Source organism: Staurois parvus, unplaced genomic scaffold (genome assembly GCF_062004578.1).
Source record: "Staurois parvus isolate SC_StPar_1 unplaced genomic scaffold, SC_StPar_1.0 ptg000237l, whole genome shotgun sequence".
NCBI lineage: Eukaryota > Metazoa > Chordata > Amphibia > Anura > Ranidae > Staurois > Staurois parvus.
In genome coordinates this window covers 6,244,173-6,264,534 of record NW_028318033.1, presented here as the reverse complement: position 1 = coordinate 6,264,534, position 20,362 = coordinate 6,244,173, and the positions used below count along the sequence as shown (strand labels likewise).

Below are 20,362 nucleotides of genomic sequence, written 5' to 3'. Positions count from 1 at the left end.
CAGCGGACGCATCTGGGGATCAGAGCAGATTCCATCTATAAACTGCTGGAAACCAGAGGAAATTCCACTATGATCGTTTTTAGCTCAGAGTTTTGACCTACTTAATCTTAAGTGGTCAATAAGTTGTGGTGCATATACTGGGACTATAAAGCCCAACCCACATAAACATAGTCTTTAATTTGTCCCTGGTGAATCAGCGTGCAAAGTGAACTTGTGCATTTTCTTAATCTTTATATCCAAAAGATGGTGCCACTCGTGCTCCCCCTTCACAACTGCACTCACCACAATTCAAAGAGCTGTCAAAAGACATCAGGGACAAGATTGTAGACCTGCACAAGGCTTGGAATGGTACAAGATCATCAGCAAGAAGCTTGGTGAGAAGGAGACAACTGCAAATGGAAGAAATACAAAATAGCCATCAATTGCCCTCGGTCTGGAGCTCCATGCATGATTTCGCCCCATGGGGTAAAAATGATCATGAGAAAAGTGAGGGATCAGCCCAGAACTACACGGGAGGAACTTGTAAATGATCTCAAGGCAGTTAGGACCACAGTCACCAAACAAACCATTGGTAACACAATACGCTGCCAGGGATTGAAATCCTGCAGCGCCTGCAAGGTCCCCCTGCCCAAGAAGGCACATGTACAGGCCCATTTGAACTTTGACAATGAATATCTAAATGATTCAGAGGATTGTGAGAAAGTGCTGTGGTCAGATGAGACCAAAATTTAGCTCTTTGTTCTTTACCTCAACTCACCGTGTTTGGAGGAAGAAAAATGTTGACTATGACCTTAAGAACACCATCCCTACAGTCAAGCACAGAGGTGGACAATGTGCTTTGGGGCTGTTTCTCTGCTAAAAGTACAGGGCATCTTTACCGCATTGAGTGGCCAGTGGACGGGCCATGTATTGTAAAATTTTGGGTGAGAACCTTCTTCCCTCTGCCAGAACACCGAAGATGGGATGTGGATGGGTCTCCCAGCATGACAATGACCCAAAACATATACCGCCAAAGCAACAAAGGAGTGGCTCATGAAGAAGCACATTAAGGTCATGGAGTGGCCTAGCCAGTCTCCAGACCTTAATCCTATAGAAAATGTATGGAAGGAACTGAAACTTCGAGTGCTAGCCAAGAAACCTTAAGAATTTAGAGAAGATCTGTAAAGAAGAGTGGACAAAATCTTTCCTGAGATGTGTGCAAACCTGGTAACCAACTACAAGAAATGTCTTACCTCTGTGCTTGCCAGCAAGGGTTTCTCCACGAAGTATCAAGTCATGTTTTGCTTGGGCATCAAATACTTATTTTACTCATTGAACTGCAACTCAATTTATAACATTTGTTTCGTGTTTTTTCTGGATTTTTGGTTGATATTATGTCTCTATCATTTAAAATACACCTATGATAAAAATTATAGACCCTTCATTTTTTTGTAAGTGGGTAAAACTTACAAAATCTGCAGGGGATTAAACAATTATTTTCCCCACTGCATATATCACAGCCTTTTTCCTGCTAGCCACTCATAACAGTGAGTCTTCAGAGAATGGAACAGGGAAACTGCCATAGCTGTAGACCCAATACTCTGCTATTCAGGTTAGGCCAATTTATCTGTGGATTTAAGTTCTGTTCTAACTGTAACACAAGACAGGTTGTCACTGTCACAGATGTGATTGAGATGCTGGATTTTGTTCATTGATAGGTTATGGTTAGTGATGCACTGAAATTTTGGTGGCTGAAACGTTTCGGCTGAAAACACCCCATTTGGCCATTGGCCGATTATGAAAAGAAAAAGAAAGTACCGATACAGGTGCCGAAAAAAACACTCCCCTTGCCACCCGCCTGCTGCGACTGGCCTCCGCTCGGTAGTTCTCAGCCTTTCCTGAGAAACCATCGAACTATCCTGGCACTGGACATAGAGATTAGTGAAAGAAAGATGGCTGCCACTCATCTCTATGCCCTTGCAGGAACAGAGTGATGTCACTTCCGGTTCTGTGCATTTTTTTTTTTTAAAGCACTAGTTCAATACTTTTTTTGATCTAGTGCTTTACATTGCAGAGGAGAGATGTGGGGTCCTATTGACCCCACATCTCTCCATAAAGAGGACCTGTCACTAATTATTTCTATCACAAGGGATGCATGCATTCCATGTGATAAGAATAAAAGTGATTCAAATTTTTTTTAAAGTGACAGTGCAAAAAAACAACAAAAAAAACCTTAAATAAATTAAAAAAAAAAATAGTTCAAAGTGCCCCCGTGCTCGCACGTAGCGATGAACGCATACGTAGGCCACGCCCACATATGTAAACGATGTTCAAACCACACACGTGAGGTATCGCCACGAACGTCAGAGCAAGAGCAATAATTCTCGCACTAGAACTCCTCTGTAACTTTACACTACTAACCTGTAGACATTTTTAAAGCATCACCCATGGAGATTAAGTACCGCAGTTTCACCCCATTCCACGAGTGTGCGCAAAAACAGTAAACGGTGTGTATATATATATATATATATATATATATATATATATATATATATGTATATGTAAAAAAAAATTTTTTAACCAAAGTGTTTTTTTTTCCAAAAAACATTCATTTTTAAAAAGTGCGCATTTCAGTTTTCGGCCAAGTGCATTTTGAGTTTTCGGTTTCGGCACCAGAATTTTCATTTTCATGCACCACTAGTTATGGCTGAAAAAGGTGAAGGCTCCAGTGACACTGCTCTCAGCACAAACCAGGTACCTCTAAAAACTGGGGTGGGAGGTTCAGGTTTGGAATTGTCTCCCTAAAACCAAGTTGCCCAAGTTTTGGTTTTGTCACTACCGAGTGCAGGACTGTCGTGTAGAGAACAGTGTACTTGATGAACTGGAAAAAGCTGCACTTAATAGCCAACTGAAGAGACTTCTAGGATTTCTAATAGCCAACCTGAATGTTCCAGTAGTTGACAGTAGAACATTCTTCCAAATTAAGCAAATAAATAAATTAAAAAATGGCATCCCAGTCTTGGTCCGTAGGGTTCAATATTGTGTTGGCCCACCCTTTGCAGCTATAACAGCTTCAACACTTCTAGGAAAGCTGTCCACAAGGTTTAGTAATGCGTCTGAGAATGTTTGACCATTCTTCTAGAAGCACATTTGTGAGGTCAGGCACTGATGTCAGACGAGAAGGCCTGGCTCGCAGTCTCTGCTCTAATTCATCCCAAAGGTGTGCTATCAAGTTGAGGTCAGGACTCTGTGCAGGCCAGTCAAGTTCCTCCACCCCAAACTTGCTCATCCATGTCTTTATGGACCTTGCTTTGTGCACTGGTGCGTAGTCATGTTGGAACAGGAAGGGGCCATCCCCAAACTGTTGCCCACAACGTTGGGAGCATGAAATTGTCCAAAATGTCTTTGTATGCTGACGCCTTAAGAGTTCCCTTCACTGGAATTAAGGGGCCAAGCCAGACAGAGAAGCGCGATTCATCACTCCAGAGAACACGTCTCCACTGCTTTAGAGTCCAGTGGTGGCATGCTTTACACCACTGCATCCGACGCTTTGCATTGCACTTGGTTTTTTAAGGCTTGGATGCAGCTGTTCGGCCATGGAAACCCATTCCATGAAGTTCTCTACACACTGTTGTGCTAGTCTGAAGGCCACACGAAGTTTGGAGGTCTTTAGCTATTGACTCTGCAGACAGTTGGTGACTTCTGTACGCTTCAGCATGCGCTGACCCTGCTCTGTCTTTTTACGTGGCCTATCACTTTGTGGCTGAGTTGCTGTTATTCCCAGTTGCTTCCACTTTGTTACAATACCACTAACAGTTTACCGTGGAATATTTAGTAGCAAGGAAATTTCACGGATGGACTTATTGCACAGGTGGCAACCTATCCCGGTACCACGTTTGTATTCACTGAGCTCCAGAGAGCGACCCATTCTTTCACAAATGTTTGTAGAAGCAGTCTGCATGCCTAGGTGCTTGATTTTATACTCTTGTGGTCATGGATGTGATTGGAACACCTGAATTCAATGATTTGGAGGGGTATCCCAATACTTTTTGCAATATAGCGTATTTGTTTCTAGAGTTCCATATCCAATATGTTTTGGGGCAACTACACGGTTTCCTGCACCAGGGCGGTTTGTTTGGAACTTTACTTTCCTAAGCTAGATAAAGTATTTAAAACCGTCTTTATTATAATAAAGCACTTTTGTATAGGTCTAAGTTAACAAAAAAAGACTTGGGCTATAAAATCAAGTTTTTTTTAATTTATCTACACTCTCTGCTGCTCCACCAGCTTCATTGCGTGGCTAGGTGTCCCTTTTATAGGCCTAAAATTAAACAGTTGCGTGCCAATGCTAGAGTCACAATTTAAAGATTTGTACGTTGCCGTCATATTCCCTCTTAAATGTCTCCTCTCCTTCTACTAAACCCACAACAGTAAAATGAGTCTGTATATGCAGTAAATCATGCTTGTTATACTCACTGTGGAACCTAATCCTCTGCATTGTGTAAAAAAAGCTGTTTTGATCCTGACTTATCTGATCCTCCCCTCCATCTGCTGAGAGTGCAGTGCGCTAAGAGTCATTATGCTTATGTTCAGTTTAGTGAGTATTGCTAGAGAGTTTTTTTTTTTTTTTTTCTTTGGGAATGTGCATGTGATTGACACAGGGCCAATCAGCACTGTCCAGACAGAGGGTCAGGGGTTATGCAGCTTCATAGGACAGTCAGAGGAGAATTAAAATTCCTCTTACAAGCTTTAATCAGTGCTTAGCTGGACACTAATAGAAGTCACATGACTGCTATATAATGCTGATGAGAATAGGTATTTAGCAGTTTATATTTACTAAAATAATTGCATTTCTGTGTACTGTGTGAGACCAGATATAGTGAATGCAGGGTCCTGGGTTTACCATTTCTAATCATTCCTTATAACTGAAGTCCTCCAGCCCCCTTATTAGCTTTGTTGCCCTTCTCTGGACTCTCTCTAATTCAAGGACATCTGAGGATTGGTGACCAGAACTGGGCCGCATACTCAAGATATTGCTGAATCAGTAAAGTGGTAGAATTATAGTTTTATCCCTTGAGTAAATACCCTTTTTAATGCATGCTAATAGTCTACTGGCATTGCTTGGCATTGCATGCTGTTGCTGAGTTTATCATCCACTAAGACCCCCAGATCCTTTTCCATCCTCGATTCCCCCAGAGGTTTTCCCCCTAGTTTGTAACTTGCATGCTTGTTTTTAGCTCCGATTCCCTTCTTTACTTTTTTCTACATCTGCCATTTAGTTCCTCTGCAATTTAGCTTCCCACCCCTCTGTTTTATCGAGGTCTTGTAAAGTTGCTATATTCTGTCGTGAGGTTATTGCCCTGCTTAGATTTGTATCATCCATGAACACTGAGGTTGAACAATTTATTCAAAACTCTGTCATTTATGAACAAGTTAAACAGAATTGATCCCAGGACAGAGCCCTTGGTCACCCTGCTCACAATTTCAGACCATTTAGAATATGTGCCAATAATTACTACTCTCTGGACACACTCCTGCAACTAATCTTCTATCCAGGCGCATACCCTGTCATCAATGCCAAAAGACCTTAATTTGGAAATTGTTTGTTAGGTAATTTATCAAATAGGTGGAGTTTTGTTTTATAGTATCAGCGAAGTATAATCTAATGTCTTATGCAAGGTGTTTTTGAATTGGCCTTTACCTTCTTTACCCTTGTGCCTTTAGAAGAAGGAATGCACTGATGTCGTACATCTTGGAGAACGAGTCTTGTGTCTGCACTCACGATGGAAAATCCTATACGTAGGTCTTGCCAATGGAACAGTGGTCACTTTCTCCATCAAGGTATGTGAGATGTTGTGTCGATTTTTGTGTCCGATTCATTAGGTTTATAATATATTGCCTCATTAATTTAGGCAAGGAGAGCCGTATGTAACTGCATGTATCAACAGTGAATTGTTTTTTTTTTTTTTCTCTTTTAAGCTTTCTTCAGTGAGAGAAGAACATAGAAACTCTTCTTGTGAATGTCAGTTAATTAAATTTTCTGTTAAAGAATATTATCCACAATTGGCTCTTCATTTTGTAGCGATAGTAGAGGGCTTTGTTGATCTGGTCTGGAGATACTGTGAAGACCTGGCAAGGTATTGCTGTAAAGATAATCATTCATTTATGGTCATAGTTTGGACACCTGGCCAGAACTTTCTTGGCAACCAGACTATGTTGGTGTAGCTGGTTGCAGAGAAAACATCTGCATTACACACAGCCCTTTAACATTTACTGCAAAATAAAGAGCACCAGAGGTGTCCGTACCATTTGAGTACTGTGGGTGACGCAAATTTTTTTCCCTGCATCAGAAATTGCCAAAATGTAGTTATTTTTTAGGCTGAGAGACTTACAAACAATTGCTGTAAGTGAGCAAATGGCTCACTGAGAACAAAGACAACTGAAATATCGGTCTTTTGTGAAGCATTTTATTTTTTCGGTGCCAAGGTTTGACATCTACTTGTCCAGTAGCGGCAGTGGTGTACATGGTACACTAAGTCTTCACTCTTCCATATAGGACAGGGAAAGATCAGGCCTACTTGCTAATAAATATCCAAGCACTTTGAAAAATTTACTTGTGCAATAACAAGCTCCTCCAACAGATTCTTAGGAGCTGAAAATCTTGTGTAATTTCTATCTAACCTGAGTGTTCCACCAGCTGCAGATCAATTGGAAAACAGTCTGTAGCAGTTACACTGCTGATCACTACTCCTCCTTTACAAGGCATTTTTATCCTGAAAACAAAAACTAAATGAAGTTTCTAGTTCATTGAAAAGCTCAAGTTTGCATCTAAAATAAACTATAGAGCAATATAATCTTTATGAATACTTACAATTTTTAAAAGTATGCACTTATCTTATTTCCAATGTGTTATTTCCTATTTTTATTAGAGCAACACACAGTTAGATGTGTATGAGTGTCATGGGCCCCGGGCAGTTAGCTGCTTGGCAACAGCACAAGAAGGCGCTCGAAAACTACTGCTAGTTGGATCTTACGATAGCACCATCAGTGTTCGAGATGCCCGTAATGGCCTTTTGCTGCGCACCCTAGAGGGGCATGCAAAAACGGTCCTCTGCATGAAGGTGAGAAAAACAAATACGTTTTGGTACATATCGCAACAAAGCATTTAATTATGATTCATGGCTTTTGTGATATTTTAGGACAATAACAAAGTGCTGGTGTTAACATACCTATTTTAAGTGAAAGATTCCTACCAAACCATTCACTTGCCTTGTGAGTGAAGTATCAATCACCAGATTAGCCAACTAGGATTTATATGGTTGTATGTGTATGTGTGCATACAGTAAGTCCTCTATTTAAAAACAAGTTCTGTTCGTAAGTCCAACAAATATCCAGCGCTTGTAGACAATGGCTACAAGCGCTGATCAGTGTGTTCTGGCGGGTGGAATCCCCCTGTCAGGACACAAAGGCACAGTGGGGGAGATTGCCGCACCAACATCACCAACATCGCTTGTGTTGGTATGGCAATCTGTCAGTGATTTTTTTTCATTCAGCCCGCTGGGTTGAACAAAAAAACCCAATCAAACCAGAGTGTGTGTACCCAGCTTTACATGATTGCACATGTTCGTATCTTTGAAAGTTCACAACTTTAACATTCATATGTAGGGGACTTGCTGTATATTTTTATAGTTATAGTGCACAGGGGAGGCAAAATTGACTTTACACTTTATATATTTAAGAACGCCTATATAATGAGGATATGTGTCAGCTAGATACCTTGTCCTCATCAATGTGGATCCTATATTCCACCGTATATCCATTGAGTGTCCTTGGCTTTGACATTGGTGTAATAAACATGGTGCCTGACCCCTGCCCTTCTCACCAACTCGTGACAAAGGACTGGTCAATCTCACACCTCACTGTCACTTAGGTAACAATGTCACTCTCAGTTGCACCCTGCACAAAGATTTTCCAGCTTGCTGGACCACAGTCTAGGTGCCTGCAGCCTGAGAACAATTGCCACTGGGTTAGATTACCTAAGCAATTAACCCTTTAAACTCCAAACTGCCACCAGTTAGCCTTGGGCTTATCAACTCTTCACAATATTAGCAAGAACATATATTGTCACTGCAGACAGATATATTCAGAAATTTATCAAATACAGTGAAACTCTTCAAGAGTCAAGGATTCTTTTAGTTTGTTTTACCACAGTTAGAGATAATTTCAACACTTTTCAAAATAGGGTTTAATAATTAAAAGGTCAAAATGGTGCAAATAAGATATTTGCAGAAAAAGGGTGTTACAAGGAAATAGAGACAACAAGGCAACTGAGAAACAAAAAAGGTGTTGAAAATGAATACTGACATAGTCCTGGTTTGCAGAGTCCAATGGATAAGCAAAGATGGTACAGTGGCTCTCTCAAGTCCAGTTAGGTGTTCCTTGGTTTGATGTTAAATGAGAGTTAGGTAAAAGGGTCCCTTTTTCCGTGGTATCAAAAGTGTGTTGACAGAGATCATCTGACCAATCATCCAGTTTAAGGGGTGAGTGCTAGGAGGTCACTGCATTTATGACCAAGTCACAAATATAGTTTATTATAAGTATTTATGTTTGTGAATACCTACCATTTACAGTCTGCTATCATGCAGTCTATTGTCCAGCATGAAATTTGCTTCAAAATGGATATAGCTGTGACAGGTCTTGGATATCTATTTCTCAGAGGAGGGGTGTGGAGGCTTACTCCACTCTGGTACCTTCTTGCATGGCGGTGTTTGGGTTCAAAATGGTACCCAATAACTGTTGGAGGTAAAAATGTCTATATTCCGACTGTGCTGTCATTCTTTCATGAGTTATGAAACATGCTGAAATCTTGGTTGATAATCAGAAATGTGTATTCCACAGACTTCAAACTAAGGTATTTCTTTGGATTGCTCACGCTTGCGAGGGTGATGGTTTTATTGGGGTTTCCAGACTGAAATTGTGGGTTGGGTAATGGAGAGGTCTGTGTGTCTAATCAATGGATTGATCAGAGAGTCCTGGCATTAGATGTGTATTGTGCCAGATGGCTTCCTGGGGGGATTTAAAAAGAGACCACTGCAGCCATTACAAACTGTCATGGGTGAACGCCGAACAACATGGCTGCCACACCGAGCTATTCCTGTGCCTAGTGCACACAATCATTACAATTGGTGGAGAGCTCCTTTGTTTACAGACTTAAATGCATGATATACCTAATTCGATAGTAACATTGAAATGATTGGCAGTGTGGGTAAGCGTGCTTCCTTTGTCTGAACTGTAGCTGTGCTAAGGATTGAGGTTGCATGAATCATGTGTGCCACCATCAGGGGCGGACTGACAACTCATGGGGCCCCCAGGCATGGGGCTCCTGTGTCCTTGCCTAAACTCAAAAAAGCCTATGAAAAAGGTACCAAGGGCATCTCATGGGGCCCCCTACTGACCCCGGGCCCTCGGGCAGTGCCCGAGTTTCCAAATGGTCAGTCTGCCCCTGGCCACTATACAGACACTTGCTGAACTTGCTTATTTTCGGTTTCTTGTATACCATGCTGTAGATGGAGCCATCCTTGGGATAGGAGGGTTTAATTCCTCTTTAACATATGATAATCTTCTATTATGTGATTTACTATGTGTCTGAAACCTTTTTTGCCTGCATTTGTAATGTATTTTATTTGTTGGAATGTTTAGTATTTTCTTACTACAACAGATTTTCTTCATAGACCCGTTTAGATGCACATTTTTAAGGAAACATGCTGGAAGGAAGAGAGGCTGCCATTATGACCTTTTTCTGAAAATACCAATAGTTTATCATGCTGATCTATTTGCTTTAGTTTATTTATTTCAGGTACTTATATAGCGCCATCCATTTACGCAGCGCTTTACACATATATATATTGTACATTCACATCAGTCCCTAACCCTCAAAGGGTGTACAATTTAAGGTCCCTAACTCACATTCATACATACACATACTAGGGCCAATTTAGACAGAAGCCAATTAACCTACCAGCTTGTTTTTGGAGTATGGGAGGAAACCGGAGTACCCGGAGGAAACCCACGCAGGCACAGGGAGAACATGCAAACTCCAGGCAGGTGGTGCCGTGGCTGGGATTTGAACCGACGACCTTAGTACTGCCAGGTGGAAGTGCTAACCATTTAGCCACTGTGCTGCCCAATTTGATGATATCTGGCTTTTTCTAGATCTGTGGCTTAGAAAATATTGAAATAAGGGGATCAGTTTCGCCGTCAGTTTTTTTTTTAGAAAGGGCTTGATAATCACAGGCTTCAGGTTGTTCACTTCCTAGGTGTCCTTAATGCTGGTCCACCGTTGTTTTGGCCACTAAATAATAAGCTGTTGTTGGTGGCATATGTCTCAACAGACATCGCTCTGCTTATTTTGCAATATCTCATCATGCCCCTGTCTTTGTTTTGCTTTGAACCTCTATTTCTATGTAAACTTCATATGATTTCTTCCAGGTTGTCAATGATCTGGTATTCAGTGGATCAAGTGACCAGTCTGTCCATGCTCACAACATCCATGTAAGTATGGCAAGTCATTTTTATGCTTTCCATTCGTGCGATGTTGCTGTCAAGGTGTTCTCAATGCAGTGAGAGTGTTCTCATCATTGTACTTGCAAATTCCCTTTTCTTGTATACTTTGCTTACTCAGCTGAACATAGCTGTGGAGTCAGAGCAGTCTGAGGGGTGGATGCATGCTGATTCCCCTAGCGACAGCACTCCCATTTCTGTACACATAAAAATGTTAGGATTTCTTTATTATTCTAAACTGCAAATTTGCGGTTTGTTATTTATCTTCATCATCATTTGTTTTTCTTGTAGACTGGGGAACTGGTCCGCATCTACAAAGGTCACAATCATGCTGTTACAGTAGTTAACATCTTGGGGCAGGTTATGGTGACAGCTTGCTTGGATAAATTTGTTCGTATCTATGATCTGCAGGTAAGATATTGTTTGCTTTGACTCAGACAATAAAACCATGACTTTTAAAATGAAATTTGGCATAACCTAAAAAGAATGTACAGTGTTTTTGTATAGAATTGTTTTGTTTGTTAGGGTCATGATGAAAGCATAACATTTATTTTTTGTCTCTATAAAAATGAAATATTCCTTAATATTTTGCATTCTCATTCTGAGCCTGGAGATGGAGCTTTTTGTTTCATTTTCTCATTTTCCTGGATCTTAGATTACTTCATGATGCAAAATCCTGAGACAAAATACACACATAGTGACTCATCCCTAATCAAAAGGCTCTGTCTTGGGTTATTATTATTTAGGATTTATATAGCACCAACAGTCTGTACAGTGATTTACAACATGAGGACAGACATGGTTTCAATACAATTCAATACAGGAGGAATCAGAGGACCCTGCTTGTTAGAGTTTACAATCTAAGAGAAAGGGTCAGGTGATACAAAACGTAATAACTGTGTGGGATGGGCTGATGGAGAAAATAAAAGTACAGATGTTAGGTGGAGTCAAGATAGGCTTCTCTGAAGAGGGATTTTCAGGAATGGCTTAAAAGTGGACAGAGTAGGAAATAATCAGACAGATTGGGGTAGGGAGTTCCAAAGGGAGGGAGGCAGAGCGGGAGATGACTGAAAGGATGGAAATGGAGGAAATGTGAGGATTCCCATTCCACTTCCATGGGAGAGGGAAACAGGAGAAGCAGTGTTGGATTCATGAAGCCAGGTTTCAGTAACCGCAAGTTACAGAGTGGCATTTTAAAGAGCACAAGTGAAGGGGAGACTGGTTTTAGGAAGAAGAGGAATAGACACTAAAATGTGTGGATTGCGGCTACTGCCAGGGGGCGTGGGGTGATGGGATCACTGGGAACAGTTAAATGATGTGGTCTCTAAAGGTGCAAATACTCAACACCCAAAAAGACTGAGTGCTGGAATCAAATCAAAAGGTGCTTCAACAAAGTATTACTTTAAGGGTGTGCACACTTGTGCAACCATATTATTTTAGTTTTTTATTTTTACTTCCTTCCACCTAAAAGATTTCAGTTTGTTGTTCAACTGAGTTGTACAGTTTATAGGTTACTCTAAAGGTGGAAAAAGTTCTGAAATGATTTCTTTGTCTCTTTTTTTTAAATCACAGAAACCTGACATTTTAACACGGATGTGTAGACTTTTTATATCCACTCTATAGAGATAATGATTTCTGACTCACATTTGCTGCATTCGTGTTAGTAGGTGTTTCAGCAGGACAGCAGTGTCTATTTTGTTTTAGGAAGAAAAGAACGTCTTGGAATATAGTAAATCCTTGGTGGAAAATCTGACAAATGCCCACAATGATGCCCACATCCACCCAGGATTATCCCTGTGGTTTTCTGTAGAGGCTGCTTATAACTGTAGATGAATAGGATTTGTTCCTTTCACCAGTGGGAGACTCGTTAAGAGGCTGTAGCCTCTGTTTCATTAGCCTGTGTACTAGGAAGGTCAGAGATTTAGTTGCTGGACTTTTAAAGTCTAGGTTTCATGAGTCTATTACATCGTGCTGGTGTAGTGGTGTCACATTGTCTGCATTCTTTTCTCAAGATAACTGTGTTACTGCTTGGATAGTAAAGCCTAGGAGGGGAGAAGCTCAGCCAAAGAGTGAATTTAGTTTGCTATGGGCAACAACCTCAATGCTCTTTATCACTGCCTATTATGTTACATTTACTGCTGGATTGCATGTGCACATTATGAAAACTGTTCAGTTCAAAATCCTGTATTCACTAGAAATAATTTCTTGTCTTTTTGGTAGTCGCATGACCGGTTACAAGTTTATGGAGGATATTCAGACATGATCATGTGCATGTCAATTTACAGAAACATGGTAAGTTGTAAAAAGTTCAGCATCTTATTTGGTCTTTTCACATGATCATTCGGAAGTTTTATACAGTATGTTATAACTTTGGGTATATGTGTAAAAATACAGATTGTAAATGTTTTTAAAGTGCTCTGTTTTCAGGCAAGCACTATTTTTAATTGTATAGATGTTTTTGTACGCTCTGGTTGAATGCTCACTTATCTAGCCCATCTAGATGCTAGAACCCCAGTAATGGTCTCCCTGCATGGCCCTGACAGGACTAATATAACTGACCCACAACAAGTGGCCGATGAATTTAAAAATTACTATCACACATTCTGTACCTCCCATGTGACCTATCTGCAAAACATTAGATTCCCCCACTTTACTGAGGACCAGCTGGCACTCCTGAAGGTACCCATCTCCGTCGATGATATAGATGTTTTTGGGATATTTTGAAAGCTGTTTTAAATCCCCTCCTTGTCTACCAGTGCCTATTTACATTCTGTGCCATTATGGCCAGCCCATTTGACTTTAGGCATCATGCACCAGGAGTTGGAAAGTCCTATAGCGTAAAATCTCTGGCACCTTCCCGCACCTGGGGAGCTGCAGTCACACGTGCAGCTGACCATACCATTGAAATTGCTGTATGTAGCCACACTTTTGTAAATGCAGATGGAGTCTGTGTTGGTGTTTACATGCTTATATGGTGTATTTCCCCGGTTGTGGGAAAGTGTCAGACATTTTACTCTAAAGGGCTTTGCAGGCCTTATAGTCACAGTAACATGTTAGGTTGTGAGGGATTTGGTGTACAGAAATTTTCTGAGTTGCTGAATAATTTTACCCAGTTGGACCTAGTCCTTGTTATAAATTGACCCTCTGAATACTGCTATATTCCTAAACCGTACTTGTAGCAAACTTGCCATAAAATGGGGATTCACATATATTGCTATAACTTCTTAGATATATCACATTTATTTGGGTCCTTCAGCCCTATTACCTGCTTTTCCTCCTATGTGCTGATAATTACACCCTTGTGTCAACATTATGAAATATAATAGTGTGGTCCTTTAATTATGTTTACTCCATGTCTTTTAGATCTACACTGGCTGTTATGATGGCAGTGTCCAAGCTGTGCGTCTGAACCTTATGCATAATTATCGTTGCTTGGTAAGAACATTGTGTTGAGCATTCCTGAGATCATCATTTTCTTCACCTGATTTATTTATATAGTTATAATTCTGTACTTGTACAGTGCATGTTGCTTAAGCCCCAACTAACCTAAAATTTGAATTGTTTCAGAAGCTTCATTAGAACAATAAAATTCCTTGTTTTGCAGCATCACTTACTGTCACTGTGCTTTTATTTGTGAACATTTGTACCCCATATACTAATAAAATTATAGCGAGTAACCATCTTGTTATATGTATGAAATCATGTTCAAACAAAAATCCAGGGGTGTTTTTTTTGTAGTTGAAAAGTATATATATTCCATCACTGGCCACTCCCTGGAGAATCAGAGAATCACTGATGTAGCTGCCTCTACTGCTGGGATTATTATTATTATTATACAGTATTTATAAAGCGCCAATAGTTCGCTCAGCGCTGTACATTACAAAGGGGGACAGAACATGTGACAGAACAATACCAATACAATGCAAAACATGAGGGGATTGAGGGCCCTGCTCTTTCAAGCTTACAATCTAGGGATCCTCACTGTCTTCTGGATTCTGTGCCATTCAGATAAATACTTTGTATTTTTCTCCAAGAATGCAAGGCATTCTCGGATTGGATGAGGTAGAGATCGAAACGTTACTACCTTGGCTCTCCAGCTTATCTAATCAGAGATTTCTTTGCATTAATTTTGAAAAAAAAAAACCAAAGTGCTCTCTGAATGACGCCTTTTCCTGAGTGAGCAACCTCCTGTGGTTATCGTACAGCAGAGCAGCCGCATGGCCTGGAACCTGGAAGACAGAAAGGATCACCATATTTGTGTTGACTACTACAGTGATTCTCTATTTTCACAGGAATCTGCCAGGCATGGGACATACGTATATTGGTTCAAGCGAAGTGTAACTATGCAAAAAAAATATATACCGTATTTTTCGCTCCATAAGACGCACCTGACCATAAGACGCACCTAGGTTTTAGAGGCGGAAAACAAGAAAAAAAATATTCTGAACCAATGGACTGCAGACATAGTACAGGAGATGACCAGAGACTGCGGACGTACTACAGGAGATGATCAGAGACTGCGAACACAGTACAGGAGATGACCAGAGACTGCAGACACAGTACAGGAGATGACCAGAGACTGCGGACATAGTACAGGAGATGACCAGAGACTGCGGACACAGTACAGGAGATGACCAGAGACTGCGGACACAGTACAGGAGATGACCAGAGACTGCGGACACAGTACAGGAGATGACCAGAGACTGCGGACACAGTACAGGAGATGACCAGAGACTGCGGACACAGTACAGGAGATGACCAGAGACTGCGGACACAGTACAGGAGATGACCAGAGACTGTGGTCATAGTACAGGAGATGACCAGAGACTGCGGTCATAGTACAGGAGATGACCAGAGACTGCGGACACAGTACAAGAGATGACCAGAAACTGCGGACATACTACAGGAGATGACAGTACAGGGGATGACCTGAGACTGCGGACAGTACAAGGGATGACCAGAGACTGCGGACAGTAGATGGGATGACTGAGACTGCAGACCTTTGGGGAGGGAGGTGGAGCGGGTACCTGAATTTGACAGTTTTTCTCCCTTTGGTGTGGGCACCCGGCTGATAGCCGGGTGCCCAGTGCGCATGCGTGAGAAGCGATGCGCTTTGTGATTGCTCCGGCGTCTTCTGGGACCTGTCATGTGTCCCAGAAGATGCCATACCATTCACAAAGCGAAGAGTTTCTCACGCATGTGCACTGGGCACACGGCTGTCACAGCCAAGAGCCCACACTAAAGATACCAGCGCGGGAAGACTGTACAGCGCTGGACCGAGGAACAGGTAAGGTTCTACTGCAGAAAAGAGACAAGCGGCCAGCCTGGTATTCTGACACTGGGAATACTGGACCGGCCACTCCATATTCGCTCCATAAGATGCACTGACATTTTCCCCCCTGGTATATATGCCTGAGCACCTAGAATCATTGTTCTCACACTGGCATGTGCTGCAATATATATCCTGTGTGGCACAATTGCTTGCATATGCCCTTGTGCTGTATGTGTGTGTTCATGCTCTCATGTGTTTGAGTTCATGTGTATGCAACAGGGGTGCTTGGAATTTTTTTTTGTGTGTAATATTATTTACTTTATTATATTTTACTTTATTTTTTTATTTATTTTTTTACATTTATTTGTTAACTGACTTCCTATACCCACCTCTTCAGGGAAGCCTACCCCCACCCCCTGCTAATTTGCCTACCTTCTCCACTCTTCCTACCACTCCATCCCCCACAGCTATCTCCTCCTGTACCACTATCCCCTCCCTCCTAGATTGTAAGCTCGAAAGAGCAGGGCCCTCGAACTCCTCGTGTATCGCATTGTATTGTTGTTGTACTGTCGCATGTTCTGTCCCCCTTTGTAATGTACAGTGCTGAGCGAACTGTTGGCGCTTTATAAATCCTGTATAATAATAATAATAAATATAATATCATTAAACCGTTGACAGGTTCAATTTAAGGAGACACCAGGCATCCTCCTGCTTGCCACCCTGATGTCACGGTTTGTGATCCTAGGCTCCCAGAAGGATCGGTAGATTCCAGGAGCCATGGAGGGAGAGTGCTGGCAGAATTGGAAGGCAGCACCCACAAATTATCTAAAAGCGACCAGGCAGCTCTACAGCTTCGCAGATCACTTTTACAGTAAAACCAGGAGGTGGCTGAAGAAAAGGGAAAAAAGCTCATGGCTGCTACTGCATCTGTGAGCTTGTTTTAACTTCTTCCGACTTTGGACTACTAGACAAGTCTAAAGGGCTGGGTTAGTTTAGTGTTGTGAAACTCTTCATTTGAAGCTTAAGCTCACAGCAGATAAAATGTTTTGAACCTTTTAATAAAAAAAAAAACACCAAAGAGACTCCTGTGTGTATGCTCTTATCTGTCTTCTATGTACTTGTGACTATAAGGAGACAGCAGCACATTTCCAGTTAGTGGGAGAGCACTGTGAGGTGTAGAAAGAAGCATAAAGTGACCTATGTATTTATGTATAACCCTGTCTGGTGAGTGATCCTAGTCACACGGTGAAGGATGCCAGGAAAAGCCTGATGTGAGCACTATCAGTGTCTAAGATGTATCAGATCACGTTACCAGTCTTTGAGGCTGCAAGTAGAGGGCCCACAAGGCAAGTGTTCCCTGGCAACTGGCACAAACCTGCCAAAAATAAGTACAGCTTAATGCCGTCAAAAGAAGGGGGAGATGATACTGATGCAAATCGGTGTCTGAACAGCATCAAAAAGGGATGAAGCAAACATTTCAAAAGGTCATTTGCTGGACTTTGAGTCTTCTGATTGGCTATAAGTAGTGTTATTACTGGTAATCACCTGAAATGTTTACAATCATCCTGTTGATGTCTAAGTGGTTGCCACTTGCTTTGGTCATTTTCTCTTCCTACATGGTCACATATAGCATGCCTGCATGTGTGTGGTGATTTAAAATTCCCTTTGTTTGTAATGGAGGAACCATTACAAATAAAGGAAGTGGAGTGGTACAATCCAAGAGTTTTAGAAGAAAGAAGCTTCACACTAATGCTTTCATCAAATGAGTTGAAAATGTTTAAAGTCAGCATAGTTTGTCCAAAAGATACACGCAAATGTATTTTGTGCTTTCCAAGAGACCCCTTTTATCAGGGCAGACAAAATTGGAGTAGAGTGATGACGGACGTGAAAAGGTTTACATTTTTGAACATAACGAGGTGGTGTAAGTTACCCTTTATGGTAGTGGGTAGAGTAAATCTACTCAAAATGATATGGGCTCTGCAATTATTGTACATTTTACATAATGCCCCATTGTGGATACCGGTAAAAGTATTTAGGAAAGTGGATATATTGTTTAGGGACCTAATCTGGAAAAAGCATAGTACAAGAATCAAATTGGAAACCTCAGTCTCCCAAAGACTGGAGATCTTGCCATACCTGACCTTCTTAGTTTCACAGTTGTAGCATTTTGCCAGATGGGATTTTGTAGACACCCAACCCGAATCTAAAACAGGTATTTGTCATCCTCTTTAAGGACAAAGCGGTAGATAATTTTGAGGCAGGAAAATGTCACCTGTATGCAACCCAAATTTTGGAATAAACCTAAAGCTATATTACAGTATATGAAATAAGAAAATAGAACTAGTGCACGGCCTACAATCTTATTAAGGTCAAAAACTAGCAATCTCCCTTAGACCAAATAAATACCATAAGAGCCAGTTCACACTACAAAAAGGCACTCTGGATGCATTATGGATACTTTCTTGCTTACAGTTCACACCACACGCAGGTCCGGTGCAGTTTTGATGCAGTCTGCCATGCTCCAGTATGATTCTCTGCCAAAGAATGCTGCATGTTCTACTTTTTTTTCTGGACCGGAAACTGCCTGGAAAACACTGTGCATGCATTTTTTGATACAGAAAAAAAGTGCACTGAACTGCATCTAGTGTGAACTAGCCCTGGAACAAGAGGCTGCTGCCGACACAAACAGTGTTTCCAGCACAGTGCACAAAATATCAACTTGTGTAGCACTGCCCCTGAAGCTCTCAATCAAACTAAAACACACCTGTGTAATAAATCCTCAGCAAATCGTCTCGTGCAACAACACAAGCATGTGAACAAAACATAATGTGCAAAAACCAAACAAATAAAAATTATTATATCCCACACCATCAGAGATAATGAATATTATCAATAAGGTGAAACAAGTAGAGAATGATATTGTAAAGTGCAATTAACTGATGAAAATTAAAAATGAGTCCCTGCAAGTCCATGTATTGTTTATAATGAATTCATACAGTGCAATCCATATAAACATTTCATAATTCTCATGTGCACCGAACACTTCCAAAGGAGTCTCCATGCTGTGAATATCTATAGCTGTGTAACCACCAGTTTGTGATCTTGGGTGGCCCCTCACCTTAAGTGAAGACTACACAGGTCTAGTAGGACTTTGCTATAGAGAAGGTCCTTGAATCTATTTCATTGTAACAACCTACTATTGGTAAAGATAACTTTATTTTGACATCATAATGATTTTCGGCTATCTCTATGGATAGGTACTGACAGCTGTTTTGTGGTTCAGAGGTTAACTACATATTGGATTCTATATGGAGCTCTAAGGTGAAGATGCAGATGACATCCTTTTATTGTACTTGTTTCTACCACCTTCTCAATGTGTAGAAACAAATACTGTATAAGATTTTTGAGATTGTCAGATGGGCAGAGGGAGAAAAGGTTGTGTTAGTATTTTTATTAAGAAAAAATATAAAGCTTGAACATAATGCGACAATGTCCTTGAGAAGGCAAGCTGTAGCAGAAGATTCCAATTGATACTACTATTAAACCTAAATTCAATCTGCTGCCATAACGCCAGCTTCATTTTCACTGGTATATTGAACCCTGGCAAAGAGGTTACCTTAGACCCCTCTTAATGCACTGACCTATTTAGATATATTTTAATGAAATATAAACTTATCCTGGCTTAATGGTGTGGTGCTCCTTCTCTTCTGATTCTTTTGGATTTTGTCAGAAGCACCTCCCAGATGCCTCTTCATGCAATTCACTGCTCTCCATATAGTTCACTCCACCCTGCAAGTGGAAACCTACTATAGATCCAGTGCCTCCAAACCCATTCCTTCTCATTAAGTTGTGATGTGGCAATTCTGACAAATTGGTACAGTAGAGTACACTCAGAATCGACTATAAAACAGTGCTAGCACTGAACTTGTCTTATGTACTTTTATGCAGTGGCATGGATGCTCGCTTATCTTTGGTGTTGTCGACCATCTGAAGCAACACCTACGGAATGATCACACAAACCCTAACTTCCAAACCTTAAAATGCAGATGGAAGAATTGCGACGGTTTCTTCACAGCTCGGCGAGGATCAAAGCAGGTATTTTAGATATAGGCTTTAGCTTGGATGGTCTCATTTCTAATCATTGTGTGTTTGTTTTGAATTGAGTATCTATTATAAAATGAAGCTTTTTAGGAATGCTAGATCCAGAAATTTAGTTTTTTTTTTCTTTAGGTACTGTAAATATTATATAGTAAGAAACTCTGGGAAGTAATGTTTATTAAGTTATGGGGCCACATGAAATATTAAACAGCCTCTTATTTTCCTAAGCTGTGCCTGCTCCTCATTTCCGTAGAGTAGGCGGGGACCATATTTTTCTGCTCTGCTTTTTTAATGAGCTGTACTGTCATCATTGTGGACTGAAGGGTACTAGCTAGTGCAAAGGCTCAAAATGAAGCTGATGCCTTCAATAGCAACACAGCCTCCCACACGGGTTCTGCAAGAGAACCAATTACAGTTTCTGTTTGTGCCAGTGTTATTATTTTTACTAATATA

The 20,362-nt window shown here is 40.9% G+C and overlaps 1 protein-coding gene across 2 annotated transcripts in view; it reads left to right on the top strand.

The window, feature by feature from the left end:
* The window catches only part of ZNF106 (zinc finger protein 106), a 118,653-nt gene that overhangs the window by 91,368 nt on the left and 6,923 nt on the right, over positions 1–20,362 (top strand). Inside the window, exons 15-21 of one of the 2 annotated variants that reach the window (XM_089680260.1) lie at positions 5,704–5,820; positions 6,909–7,100; positions 10,468–10,530; positions 10,831–10,950; positions 12,760–12,831; positions 13,903–13,974; positions 19,760–19,906. In XM_089680260.1, coding sequence (XP_089536386.1) covers positions 5,704–5,820; positions 6,909–7,100; positions 10,468–10,530; positions 10,831–10,950; positions 12,760–12,831; positions 13,903–13,974; positions 19,760–19,906 — 783 coding nt within the window. Of the gene's footprint in view, positions 1–5,703; positions 5,821–6,908; positions 7,101–10,467; positions 10,531–10,830; positions 10,951–12,759; positions 12,832–13,902; positions 13,975–16,482; positions 16,894–19,759; positions 19,907–20,362 lie in introns of those variants that run through there. The other variant, XM_089680261.1, reaches the window with a different exon arrangement.